This window comes from Cynara cardunculus, assembly GCF_001531365.2.
Source record: "Cynara cardunculus var. scolymus isolate 2C chromosome LG 3, CcrdV1, whole genome shotgun sequence".
NCBI lineage: Eukaryota > Viridiplantae > Streptophyta > Magnoliopsida > Asterales > Asteraceae > Cynara > Cynara cardunculus.
The window spans coordinates 33,016,461-33,030,558 of NC_037530.1; the positions used below are offsets into that span (position 1 = coordinate 33,016,461).

At 37.8% G+C, this 14,098-nt stretch overlaps 3 protein-coding genes across 4 annotated transcripts; 2 read left to right on the plus strand and 1 right to left on the minus strand.

The window, feature by feature from the left end:
* Nucleotides 1-151: 151 nt before the first annotated feature.
* Nucleotides 152-2,791, plus strand: LOC112509264 (40S ribosomal protein S7). Its single transcript, XM_025114122.1, has 6 exons — nucleotides 152-260; nucleotides 888-971; nucleotides 1,082-1,155; nucleotides 1,230-1,353; nucleotides 2,223-2,405; nucleotides 2,504-2,791. The coding sequence occupies exons 2-6, from the start codon at nucleotides 897-899 to the stop codon at nucleotides 2,621-2,623; spliced, it is 576 nt and encodes a 191-aa protein (XP_024969890.1). The 5' UTR covers nucleotides 152-260; nucleotides 888-896; the 3' UTR covers nucleotides 2,624-2,791.
* A 1,524-nt stretch (nucleotides 2,792-4,315) lies between these two features.
* Nucleotides 4,316-9,007, plus strand: LOC112508567 (HIPL1 protein-like). Of its 2 annotated transcripts, XM_025113239.1 has the most exons (7): nucleotides 4,316-4,608; nucleotides 4,693-4,850; nucleotides 6,393-7,196; nucleotides 7,280-7,493; nucleotides 7,602-7,780; nucleotides 7,903-8,144; nucleotides 8,543-9,007. In XM_025113239.1, the coding sequence occupies exons 1-7, from the start codon at nucleotides 4,488-4,490 to the stop codon at nucleotides 8,934-8,936; spliced, it is 2,112 nt and encodes a 703-aa protein (XP_024969007.1). In that variant the 5' UTR covers nucleotides 4,316-4,487; the 3' UTR covers nucleotides 8,937-9,007. The 2 variants fall into 2 exon arrangements, with proteins under 2 accessions (XP_024969007.1, XP_024969006.1); XM_025113238.1 differs by having other exon boundaries at nucleotides 4,316-4,850.
* Nucleotides 9,008-9,033: 26 nt separating this feature from the next.
* Nucleotides 9,034-13,038, minus strand: LOC112508568 (hydroxyproline O-galactosyltransferase GALT6-like). The gene is made up of 6 exons (XM_025113240.1): nucleotides 11,882-13,038; nucleotides 11,303-11,535; nucleotides 10,915-11,205; nucleotides 10,697-10,825; nucleotides 10,322-10,495; nucleotides 9,034-9,577 (listed from the first exon to the last, which is right to left on the minus strand). Exons 1-6 carry the CDS (start codon nucleotides 12,750-12,752, stop codon nucleotides 9,260-9,262), a joined length of 2,016 nt encoding a protein of 671 aa, XP_024969008.1. The 5' UTR covers nucleotides 12,753-13,038; the 3' UTR covers nucleotides 9,034-9,259.
* Between the last annotated feature and the right edge of the window lie 1,060 nt (nucleotides 13,039-14,098).

Sequence of the window (14,098 nt, forward strand, 5' to 3'; positions counted from 1 at the left end):
CCCGGCCCGGGACCGAATTTTGGCCACCTCTAATAAGAAGTAAGGACTAAATTTGGGCTTGTTAGCCCAATAGAAAATCCAGGCCCAGATTTGAGGCCCAAGTGGATAACCCTAGAAAATAGTATAGGGCATTACAAAACCCCTCTAATTTATACGTTTTTGAGTCCCCAGCATCAATAACAGCAGCAGTCTTCTCCTCCCGAGCCGAACTCCAAGCAGGTTAGGGTTTTCCTCCGAGAGGATCCACCCTTCGATTCAACGTAAGATTTCACTCTTCATCTTCCTCTATTTTCAGATTGTTTCAATTGAATGCCTTTCCGTCATTTTCAACCTTAATTTCTAATGTCATCTTGGTTCTTACTGTACGTTGTAGAACTAGTTTCTGTGATTGCATTTCGGTGTTATTCTTCTTGTATGCTTGATCGATACATGATTATGGGTTTATTTGTGTTTGCGCTCCACTATATGGAGTTTGAGTAGATTTGATGTTATATCTGGACACTTGTTCGACTATCTGTTAACTGATTGATGTTAGTTTTAGTGTTATAGTATTGTTGACTGTAATTATGTTAAACTTGCTAATTGAAATTATGGTTAGTTGTGGAGCCTCGAGTGAAGGACGGGTGAGCTCCAAGCTTGGTTCTTCTCATAGTGCTCCGTACATGTAATGCCTCACCAAAATGAAAATGGAATATTTGGCTCTGTTTTCATTGAATTGTTTGAAGGCATATATGTTGCTGTTTCACTCAAAGTTTAACTTAATAATGATTATAGAAGATTTTGTTGTGGCACTGTCTTATTGTTTACTTGTTAACTGAACTGAGAAAATAATGGGATTGTGTAATGGACTAAGTATTTGTTTTAAACTATTGCTATTTGCAAACCAGATCTTCAAGATGTATACCTCAATGAAGAAGATCCAAAAGGATAAGGATGTCGAACCCACCGAGTTTGAGCAGAGTGTTGCTCAGGTCATTTGCTGATAATGCCATCTCTTTCTAATTTTATTTTGATTGCTAAGTTGTTACTATCTGTCATTAGAGGTTTTTCTTATTGATTTCTATCTATTTTGTCACTGCAGGCTTTGTTTGACTTGGAGAACACTCACCAAGAGCTCAAGAGTGACTTGAAGGACTTGTACATCAACTCTGCAAAGTAAGGATGCATTAGTTGTATGTGAATTCTTTTTGTTACTCCGTCTGTATAATTGATGTATTCTTTTTTTGCAGTCAAATTGATGTATCTGGAAACCGGAAGGCTGTTGTGATCCATGTTCCTTATAGATTGAGGAAACCATTCCGCAAGATCCATACCAAGCTTGTCAGAGAGCTTGAGAAAAAGTTCAGTGGGAAGGTACTTTGCCATATATTATTTCTTTTCTTGTCTTTTGGATGCTAGTTTAGGCAGCGCTTCAGCTTGCTGACATTTGTTGTTAGGTCTTTGAGAAACTGAACTTATCATGATGATGCTTGATGTGAGCCATGTAAATATCTTTTTCAGAAATCTTAGGTTCAGTGGCTTCATGGTGCATGTTTGTGGTAAGTGTAGGTTCAGGAGCTAGATAGGGGTTCTAAGCTTTCCTTGTATGGTTGATGTACAGTGATGACAAAAGAAGTGCAGTGCTTAACTGGGTTACAATTTTAAGTGGATAGGATATCTGAGTGGCAATGTTCTAGCATGTATTTTTTAGTTTTTGTCACCATTGTGCTTTTTAGCCTACCAGAATGCTCATCTATGGTTTCTGTATACACCTGATTTGTTGCTCATGCAGCCTGAGCTGACAAATGATTTGGTTTTGTTCTCTTGTTTCTCCTTATGCAATCCTGGCATGCATATGTATCATATTCTTATTTACATTGAACCCTATGGTCCCTATGAATGAATGTTTATCTAGTTGAAATTAGAAGGTTGAGTCCGATGCTTCTGATATGATGATTATTCTGTGGGGTTATGCCTTTGTTGGCATTTGAGCAACTTGTACATGGTTTTTGGTCACAAATTACTTTATCTGCAAAGTGAAAGGTAAAGGCCTTAAAGGCTTCTTTTACCAACCTTTTCAAAGCCAAGTAATCTTGGTGATAGTGTTATCTTAATCATTGGTTTTCTAATTTATATCATGAATGCCACCATCTCTTCTTTGCTGGTAGATTTGCTTAACTTGTAGTTGGTTTAAGAGCTAATAGTCGTATTTGGCTGACATGTTTAATTTTGGTTGTTAACAGGATGTGGTTTTCATTGCCACCAGACGCATAGTTCGACCACCAAAGAAAGGTTCCGCAGCCCAGAGACCTCGATCTCGCACCCTTACAGCTGTGCATGATGCCATGCTTGAGGATGTCGTCCACCCTGCTGAGATTGTGGGGAAACGTATCCGATATAGGCTTGATGGTTCCAAAATCATAAAGGTGAATTCAAACACTCTTTTGCATATCCCCACTTGCTAAACGAAAATGCCGTTTGGATCCAGGCTTCCCATGCTAACTCTTTTTTCTACATCGTGCAGATTTTCTTGGACCCAAAGGCTCGTAATGACACAGAGTACAAGCTGGAGACATTCAGCGGAGTGTACAGGAAGCTTTCCGGGAAAGATGTTGTGTTTGAGTACCCTATTACAGATGCTTGAGAGCATGTTAGCTAGGCTTTTGAGTCGTGATGAGGTTGCTTTGATGTTTCATGTTGAAAAATGACCATGATTTTATTTATGCTTTCCCAAATTTTGAGTTATAGTACATCTCCTGGACCATTCTCCATTGCTGTTGCTTGAATTGGAATTGCTCTCGTTTTAGTCGGTTGATTGAGGAATCTTTTTTTACACAAGCAAAAAAAGGCAAAAATTGGTTAAAGACCATTTCGCCTTTTACCGAGTGGTTGTACCAAATGGATCTGTGACTCTGGTTAGTTGCTTAGTAGGGACCGGTAGCAGGTTTTTGGGTTTTAACCGTGACATTATGCATCTGAGTGGTAATTTCTTCAGATATGCGGTTGGACGCTCTAAAGCATGTATTTTTTTTATTAACCTGAATATCCAATTCGTTATACGAGCCAGACTAATCTCAGGACAACCACTTGCTTTGTAGATAGCTTTGAGTCATTGCATTTGAATCTCTGTAGCCTTATGAGGATTTTTATTTATCTTTGGATTTGAAATTGGGATCTTCCTTTTGACCTTTAGGGTCAAGTTCAAAGCAATCAAGCATTGTTTTTTGGGACCAAGCTCAAACCAATCAAACATCATTTTTGTGGCTATGCTTTTTTTTTTATTACTAGTTTGAAATTAGTGTGTTTTTCTAGTTTCTTTACTTTGAACAGTCGTGCCCACCATCATTTCAATTCGTATTTTTCATGAATAAAACAAGTTTGAAAGAACCCATTTCACATGCCAAGTCAAAGTGACTTCATTTATCTATTAATTAATTCATTCATATTATAATAACTTGTGTTTTTTTATTACAAAAACATAAATAGCATTAAATTTGATATAAAGTTTTACCCAAATATCATTCGTCTCTAAAAAAATTGGGAGCTTTAATTGGATAAAAGATATTATGTCTGGATAAGCATTAAACGTTGGCTGAATCCGAAAAAGACCAGTTTCTTATTGAGGGAAATATATTTGTGGGTGAGAATTTAAGGGGTAAACCGTTATTACAAACGTGATGTCAGACACAAGTTTTGAGTTAAGTCATATGTCACAACGAACCGTTGTTAATAATGTATATTAATATACTGTAAAAGAATCAACTATGTCTTAAAATAAAATTCAAAAAACTTATAACAATACTTTATCAACATTTATAGTATTATTTAAACCAATTTAAAATTAAAAAAAAAAATGAAATTTTCTTCAAATTAAATTATAATTTTGCACAAGTCTCCTGTAACTTATTTTCTTCTTTTTTGCTTCATGTCTCCTTCAACAAGTTGAATATCACCAGTGTTTATTAATAAATAATACCCTTTATTTAATTAATTAATTAATTTAAGAAATAATAAATTACAAGTTGGGTTTAGTGCCTGTCATCCATATGTAAATTTCAAGATTGAACAAAAAGCATACCCATGAGAAATACAATCAATGCTGGTCACAGGACATGAAACAAACACTTTCCAACCAAACAAATTAAAAACATCCATCTTAAAAAAATCAAAACATACATAAATTTATCAAAAATCAAAAGTACCAGGAGGTTCTAGGTTCAAATTTAAGAAGGAATAAAAATCCCCTTGTGGCCACGAAGGTTCAAATGCGATGACTCCGTGTTATCATAAAATATAATATGATAGAAGAGAGAAAAATCTTTGCTAGCATACCAACTACATAGATTTGCATTAAGAATCAAAGTGTAAAGTCAACTATGAAGACTCCCTGCCTGCATGATTCAATATCTGATGCCATCACAATCCCTTCACACATCATAACTTAAATGCTTCAAAAACTTTCATGAAGAAGAAGATGAAGTGATAACCCTTTTTTTGGACTTTCCACCATGGCTGTTTCTGTTCTTCATATTCATGTCATCTTCATCATCTCCTTCACTTCTGTTCTTCATCTTCTTCTTCTTCTTCTTGTCACTCCTGCTCTTTCACTTCCTCTGTGTACAGATTCAAGTATCAAAATTTCTCCATTTTTGAGTTTGTTTTTTGATATGAATTTTGCTTCTGGTTGTAATGATCTTCATCTGTTTATGGCAGGAACACCAGTTAGGCCCAAGACTCCTCTGGTTTTCTGTGGCTACAATGGCAGTTCGTGCTGTGATTCCATCCAAGATTCGAATATACAGAAGCAGTTTGAAGCCATGAATGTGTCTCAGTCTGATTGTGCTTCTCTTCTCAAATCCATCCTTTGTTCGGTATGAATTCGTATATTTCTTGATTATGATCTTGAATTGCAACGTAATTCTATCCAATTTTGAAAAGTTTGATTTGATATATCATAGAAAACTAAGGTCCTATCCATTCCAGATTGAAATTTTTGTCTCTATTGGGTATTTTTAGCTTTGCTTGTGCAAGAAAAACCTTAGTTTTTTTTTATTAACCTGGATATCCAACCCGCTATGCGAGCCGACTAATTTCAGGGCGACCACCTGCTTTGCAGATAGTCCGGAGTCACCGCATTTGAACCTGCCACAAAGGGATTTTTATTCCTTTTTGGATTTGAACCTGAGACTTTTGACCTTTGGAGCCAAACTCAAACAATCAGGCACCACCCTCGTGGTTATTTTTAGATTTGCTTGTGCAAGAAAAACCTTAGATTTTTTGTCCATGTGTATGTGAAACCCTAAATTACTCGTAAAAAACCAATAACGACGGTGACAGGCCCGGGATTTTTGTTGAATGGTCTCCAATGAGTTATTAGAGTTTTTAGTCAAATTCCACTAATTCTTGGATTTCTTATTGTTGATTTCGAGGGATTTTTTTAAGTATTTTTGGTCGAGTTGATGGGTTAATTTTGGTTCACGGTCTCTTTTATTTTCTAATATCTTGAAGAACCCCTCAAAGTTTAGCATGTGCATCTTTCATACCTAAAAAGTTCTACTTGCAAAAATCAATTGAGCGGGTTGATATCCCTTGTAATTTTTTATATTCCGGAGCATTCCTCAAAATTTAGCATATGCATCTTTCATACCAAAAAAAATTCTACCTGCAAAAATTAGTTGAGCGGGTGCACGAGTCCCTGGGGTATTCTTAGGTCCATCCTTGCGTGAGGATTGAAGGGGGGTTTCAACATATATCAAAAAGAAAGTGTCTAAGTTTAGCTGATATGGAACTCCAACGTCGAAGAATATTTGAAAGCACTTTCGAACCATCACACGGATTCGACCCTATCCTAAAGGAGAAGAAGGAGTTCCTTTGTTGAGACTTTTTTTAGTTTCCTTTAAGTGGATTTTGCTTAGTTCAAGACTTTCCGGAGTTGTAAAAGGACCCTCCAACTTAGCCTGGAATGGCAAGTTGTCTCACACAATAGAATTTGACTTTGATATTACGCGAGAATATGTGAAACCGTATATAAAATTTCAAAGGAGTTCTTGAGAAGAGATGGGGCTCCAACGTATATCAAAGATATATATACAAGTCTAAGAAGTTGTTTGGCAATTGTTGAATGGTTTGGTGCAGAATGATTAAGTGGTCAGAATGATTAATAGGCTCTCATGATATAGTGCAAAATAAAATATAATTGTTTGGTAATTGTATACAATGAAATTAGGACTCTAAATGGTTAAGGGAGATCCAGTATACAAAATCATTCAGAGGGTTTTAGAACCATTAAAAGACAGACTTTTTTTTTGCGAAACAAGATTCACCTTTTAACGATTCAGAAATAATCTCTTAATAAAACTATTAACAGTTAAACAAACAACCCTAAACTCACGCTACATAATTTCATTTTTCAGCGATGCGATCCGTTCTCTGCAGAACTTTTCATGGTCAAAACCGTTCCACGGCAAGTTCCTGTGCTTTGCAACTCTACAGTTTCATCAAATTCATCGCAAACGAACCAAGCCAAGAACAATTTTTGCGAAACAGTATGGGAAACCTGCCAAAATACACCCATAAAGAATTCGCCATTTTCGCCATCGTTACGAGGCCAAGCTCCCACCCCAGCAAATTCCAGCAACACACTCGGTGATATCTGGCAATCACGAACTGATTTCTGTAACGCAGTTGGCGGACCTTCGCTCGATGGTTCTGTCTGCTTCGATGGTGAAAAAGTCAGCCTAAACGCCACCACTAACAGCACCATAACTACCCCCACCGGCATGTGTTTGGAGAAGATCGACAACGGTCCGTACCTTGACATGGTGGCTCACACCGATGGCTCGAACCGCGCCTTCTTTTCCAATCAGAAAGGCCAGATATGGCTGGCCACAGTTCCAGAAGTTGGTTCTGGACGTCCGTTGGACCTTGATGAGTCCAACCCGTTTCTTGATCTGACCGATGAGGTTCACTTCGATACTCAGTTCGGTTTGATGTCAATAGCGGTGCACCCGAATTTCGAACAGAACGGCAGGTTCTTCGCTTCTTTCAACTGTGACAAGTCGCAAACGCCGAGCTGTTCGGGAAGATGTGCTTGTAACTCCGACGTGAACTGTGATCCTTCGAAGCTTCCTTCCGATAGTGCAGCCGAGCCTTGCCAGTATCAAAGTGTTGTGGCCGAATACACCGTCAACGGGACAGCATCTTCACGGACGTCCGTGGTACTACAATTGTTCTTCATTGGCAAGTTTTACTTCGTTCTTATGTTCATATATCATAATATCTGATGGATTCGTTACTCCAGATTCCTAATGCTTCACCGGTGGAAGTTAGGAGGATTTTCACGATGGGTCTTCCGTTCACGTCTCACCACGCCGGCCAGATTCTCTTTGGACCAAACGATGGGTATTTGTATTTTATGATGGGTGATGGTGGCGCCGGTGATCCATACAATTTTGCACAGGATAAGAAGTCATTGCTGGGCAAGATTATGAGATTTGACGTCGATGACATACCCAGTAAGTGAAACCATGAATTTTCACACTTCTGAGGTCAAAGATACGAATTTCCGACTTCAAAAGTCAAAACTGTTTTCATCAGAAGTTGAACTCTGTATCTGTATCCAGGTGAAGAAGAAATTACACGTCTTGGGCTATGGGGAAACTATTCGATCCCTAGAGACAATCCGTATGTTGAAGATGATGATCTGCAACCAGAAATTTGGGCCTTAGGATTGAGTAATCCATGGCGTTGCAGTTTCGATGCAGAAAGACCATCTTATTTCATGTGTGCAGATGTAGGCAAGGTATTACAAATGAGAACCGTAAATATTTTGAAAACCCAGATAAACTAATTATTTATCATTAATAATACATGAAATAGTTGATTCACTGGTTATCCGTGCTTATGTTTCCTATTTGTTTCAAGAACGATTACGAAGAGGTGAACGTGATCACAAAAAATGGGAACTACGGATGGCGTGTTTACGAAGGATCAACCCTTTACATTCCTGAACAGAGTCCTGGAGGAAACACATCTGCAAGCTCCATAAATCCGATTTTCCCAGTAATGGGATACAAACACTCGGATATAAGCAAGAACGAAGGTTCGGCTTCAATAACGGGAGGGTTCTTCTATCGCTCCACAACCGATCCATGCTTGTATGGAAGGTAAACAAACTAGTAAAAGATCCTTCTTTCTGTTAACAAATCTGTTGAAATTCCATGTTAGCTTAGACTTTATTGGAACCCCCTTCTCTCTTCAAAGCCTCTTTTGGACTGTGGTCTTATTAAGGTTCCACATATTCTCACATGGTATCGAAGCAAAAGGTCTACTACTGTGGGGCCATCTACACTTGTCTAGGCTCCCTTACAAGGGACTGTTGAAGTCCCATATTTCCTAGACCATACTTGGATCATTTTTCCTCAATATATGTTAAAACGTCTTTCCTCTCCACAAGAGCTCTTTTGGAGAGTAATCTGACGAGATTTCATATAATCTCACAAAATGAAACAATTGACTTTTAGGGAAAAAAACTAGCTAATTTTGGTATCTTGGTAACTTGCAGTTACTTATATGGGGATTTATACGCTGATTCGATGTGGGCAGGCGTTGAAACGCCTGAAAACAGCGGCAATTTCACGGCCAACAAGATCCCCTTCACTTGTGCCAAGGATTCTCCGGTACCTTGTAATCTTGTTCCAGGAACTTCACGTCCTGCCTTGGGTTACCTCATTTCGTTCGGCCAGGATAACAAGAATGACGTATATCTGTTATCCACTAGCGGTGTGTATAGAATCGTTCCTCCAAGCCGCTGCGGCTACACCTGTGCATACCAAAACACAACCACCGGTTCAACCTCTGGTCCAACCTCCACCCCTGGTTCAGCTGCAAACATGGTTAAGGGTTCATACAACATCCCACTGATGCTTCTCTTGCTTTTTCTTGGGTTTGCCTACTAAATTTGGTTAACAGACTTGTCTAAAATCCTGCTTTTTTTTCTAATCGTTGAAGAATATTATTATTTAGATACAATTTTCATTCTCTGGAAAATAGAAAGAGAAGGGGAAAGATGCAGTTTTAGATTAAAATCCAACAAAATCTTTCAATCTTGTTGAAGTTGCTACAGTAAATTACAAATGATTCAAGATTTTGTTGTATCAAAACTTCCCCGTAAACCCCATCTGAGAAAGAAGGGGAGATAAGAAACAAAATAATCAAAGAATCTCGAAAGGAGGTCTCTTGATCGGCCCACGATTCTGTTGGCGAAAACGGGTGGTGGGTGTCATCTCATATTGCAGCATTCTGGTCGGCCATGGATCTGTAACTTGTTCCACATGCACAGCATTTGTCTCGGAGATTGATAGTGTGCCGTATAGTAATCTTCGATGCAACCAAACTGGCAAAACTTTAAACTGTGTACATATTCTACGCGTTTTGTGTTGTTGAACTGTTCTACCCACATTCCCATACTCACATCTTCCATCTTGAACAACTTCAACTTATGCTTCTCAAACTCCATGGCTATGAACTCTGCAACATCCGATGATAGAATGTAGCCTGGACCATTTGCATACGGTGGATAATCTTCTTCCGGCCATTCCTGACCATAGGCAAAAGATTTAAGTTAAACATCATCTTCAAAAGATTCAATATGAGAATCACTCATTCAAGAACACACACAATCCTAGCGTTATACTGGACGGGACAGACAAGAGTGAGGTAAGCAAGTGAAAGAATTTTGGATGTTTTAAAGATTTAATTTGACATGAGTAGTTTAGTAATTTAATAAGTTTGTCTCATCTCTCGATTTTTGTTCCACCTATTTTGAGGTAACAGATAAATGCGGTTTTGGCTCATTCAGATCCGTCCAGTCTCAGTCCAAATGTCGCAACAGATGTGGGACAACAAGTTTTTGCTGTGTCCCGCATACCAAACGCACCCTAATGCCATCAAGCATGTTTGACATGTTAAAACGAATGATTAGATCAAAGAATTCAAGAACTCCACAAGATAAGCAATCATATTAACACGGTAGAACCATGGATCGATCACACTACACCAATTGGCAAGTAGAATATGCAATATGCAAAACATGTGGTATAGGAAAAACATCAAATGAGAACCATAAATATTTTTGAGAACCATGAGAACCATGAGAACCAATATGTGCATCAACGCATATACACTATATTGAATTTCAGTAGTATAAGCATCAATGCATATATGCCTGTATATATAGTAGATATGCTTTAATGAATACTCACTGACACAATACATATTTTGATAAGAACATGTGTGAAAGAGATGCACGCTTATGAAGAAGAAAACAGAACAAAGATAGTACCTCATATGTTACAGACCATTTACCATATCGTAGGGGTTTATGGTAGTAATTGATGTTTCCCACGTACAGGCTCTTACCGTCGCTGATTTTATTTGCTTCGTTAAGAACAGCATCAACTCTAACAAATGTGTCGTCATCACACTTCATGATATACTTAGCTGATGCTGTGCGAACCTGAGTCAAATAATATACAAAATGAGCACCCATGGCGTACCCCAAAGAGCTCAAAGGCCAACCAAGTATATCCCAACCAAAGGTGAGTTCTATGGACGGGATGTAGGCAGACCCGACCCATACCCAAAAGAGTAGAGTGGTGGTTTCTGAAGACCCCCGATTTGTGCAAAGTGTGCAAGTCCAAAAAAACTCAAAACTCACCCCATATTCACATATTGCAACAGTTTTCAAAACCACAAGATCATAATTATCCATGTAAGGCACAATAACGATATCGCCAAAGAAATCTGCTTCTTTCTTTAACTCGATGTTCACTTCTTTTCTGGCATGCTGCACAAACATTAACGCACCAAAATAAAACGACTTGCAATATCAAAAACAATAATTTGATGTCACTTGTCATTTAAATCTATACTTACCAACGCAACAAAGAAACGAGCGACAACATGCGAAGACTTGATGAGATTATGCTGCATCCAAGACTTTCTGACAGCCATCCGTTCGGCAAAATGGTTTCCTGCTGAAAGAATCCCAACAAATAGATCGATGGGCCCATCTGGAAGCGGTGGGGCCTTCCATTTATTTGACATTTCAAGGTGTCTTTGAGGAGCAAAACTAGGATGTGTTGAGGGCAAAGAAGCAGCAAATACAGCATTTACATCAATGTCTCCATTCAAAGCCAATCCTGTGGCATCCTCCAATGCAAAACCCTAAAGCACATCAAGAAAACTCTGTAAGAACCATCTACAAAATAAAGATGGTTTTTTTTACTGTTATTTCATCAAAAAGAGCCCAGACGCAACTCACGGTTCGATAAGGAAAAGAGGTAATGTGTCTCCCATCAACATTAACATGATAACCCTCCAATCCTGCGCTAAGAGTTAAGACGAATAGCTTCCCTTCTGCAAAAGGGTAAGGCCAATCAAAAGTGACCTTCTTGGTTCGACCTATGAGCCGGTTCAACCACCAGCTTGATTTTGACTCCTCCGAGTGGTCATCATCATCACGGATCCACTTCTCACATTTCACCTGACCATCAACTAGAAAACCCAAAGAATTAGATGAATACTCAAGACTTTCTTGTTATTTGTAGCTTTAAATTTTGGGAGACAGTATAAATTAAGAAGAAAAGTTGTTTTCAGAGGCAAAAGAACTACGGATTGGCAGTTGAAATGAAACCTAAATGCAGTTTACAGGTTGTGGGTTCTTTCTAATCATCAATCAACCAAGAAAAACAGAATTCTGAGAAATCGGATGATATTCATCAAATCATATCTAAATGGAGAAATTTTCTTGCTTTCAATACTTGCTATATTTGATGGATTTTCAATTGTAAGAAAAACTAAAATCCATATTTAGTAATAGTATGTATGCAATTGGACTTACCAGTTTCTTCATCAGCCCTTGATTTCCATCCTTCACATCGATGAGCAGATCCCCATTGCATCCTATAACATGTATTCTGTTCAATCACAGGCTTTCCACTCCAATCTCCCTTCAATCTGGGATTAAAGTGCAAAATCCTTGGTGGGTCTTCGCCATCAACGGTCTTCAAACCCTGCAACTCCATCATAAACTGAGAGACCATCAAATACTGGCCCGATTTCAATAATGAAATCTTCGGGTCCTGATCAGGGTGAGCCTCTCTAGGCCTCCCCACAAGAGTTATATGTGATCCCAAAGTCATCCCACATGGAAGCACAATGATGCTTCCTTTTTCTCGAAAAACAGACCCAGATAACGTAATCGAATTAGGGCAACTCTCCCTCGTTTGATTTTTGGTGGTGCTGTTTTCCGAGGGTAGTTTCAGTTTACCAGATTCAAGTTCTTCCCAAAATTTCTTCCCTACTGAAAATGCCTCCTTCGCAGACTTTTGAATCCCTCCAAACCCATCTTTCGGTTCACCATTCAAACTGTTGATATCGAAATTCAAGGTTGATAAAGCTTTAAACTCTCTGATTTTTCGAGAATGCCTCGGGCTTAGAGGGGTTTTAGCAACGATTTGAGGGACATTTAGCGGACGAATCGGAGCTTCTTTTTCTTGTAATTCCTCTTCACTGTCTAAGGCATAGGATTTTTTGGACAATCCGTCGGTGAAGAAGAAACTACCAGACTCATCTTCTTGACGAACTATGCTAGATACAAAGGGAACTTCCAAACCGACCATGAGCAGATACAAAAACCCCAAACCGATCAGAAACTGAATCGATCTTTTCTGTTTTAAAGACATGAACCAGTCTAGTTTAGTCCGCTTCATGTCCAACTTCTTCAACTCTCCACACCCAGAAGGAATTTGAACAAGAAAACAAACTCACCAAACCCTAACGGTAATATGATTTCTTGTAATCATGAAAAATACTCAACCCCCGTTGAAAAATTGAAGCCGATTTGCAAACCCCCCAACCCTCCTCTCTCTCTCCAGATTGAATATGAAACCCACCCAGAGAAAGAAATGAAAAGGGACGCGTTTTGATGGTCGAAGTTTGTAGAGAGAGAGAGAGAGATAGTGGAGTGCGTGTTTGTATGTGAGAGAGAAAGTTGGGAATGGTGGAGGAAGCTTTAACAGGTCGGTCGACTGCCTGGAACAAACAAAAATTCAATTTATTCTCCATCAATTTCAAATCTAATTCAAAAAGATACCGTTTTAGTTCTTCCCATTTTTACTTATTTTTTCCCCCATTTTTATTCATCTCATTTACTTAAAAAAACATTCATTTAAGGAATAATTATATCCACTTCATCTTTTATATCAAAATCAGATCAAATCATGTATTAAAAATGTAAAATATAAATCTTGATGTTAATATATCTGACCTGAAAATTAACAGATAAAAATGTATTTAATCCACCTCATAACTATTAACAATCATTTTCAAGTGTAATTATGAAAGAAAAGGTTCAATAATGGTGTAATTAACCGTGTTAACAAGAAGTAAACGAAGTCTTAAATCCAAGAATGACTATTGATATACATGGATAAAATAAATGGTATTAAAAGCAACATATTAACTTGATTATTCATCTTTAATGACAACAAAGAAATTATGCAACATTTAATGGTGAATCCGTGGATCGACCCAGACTTTGAAGCTCGTTCATCAATTTTGAATTGGATCGAAATCAAACTTAACGGAATGAAAATTTCGACTAACGGCTCGTTCCTGATCCAAATGCACTTTATAGTTTGGTTTGAAACGTAGGACGAAGATGTGAGCTATGTTTAGTAAACTAGTTGATAAGTTAGTTGATTGTTAAGACATTGTTTGAAAAACATAATTTAGCTACGAGTTAACTCAGTTTTTGAGTAATCGTTTGAATGCACATACGTTAGATTACAAGCTAGCTTATTGATAAGCTACTTAGGCTATGTTTGACAAATTAACTGGTAGCTGATGAACGATAAGTTAGATAAGCTAGTTGATGAACAAATCATGTTTGACAAAACTAGCTGATAAGAATACAAAATAACTAAAAAGAGCATTTTTAAATTGATTATTATATATATTATAATATTTTGATTTGTTAAAACAAATTTTAGAAAAATATATTATTTATGATTTTAAACAACCATTATATATATTATGACCTCATATATCATAATTA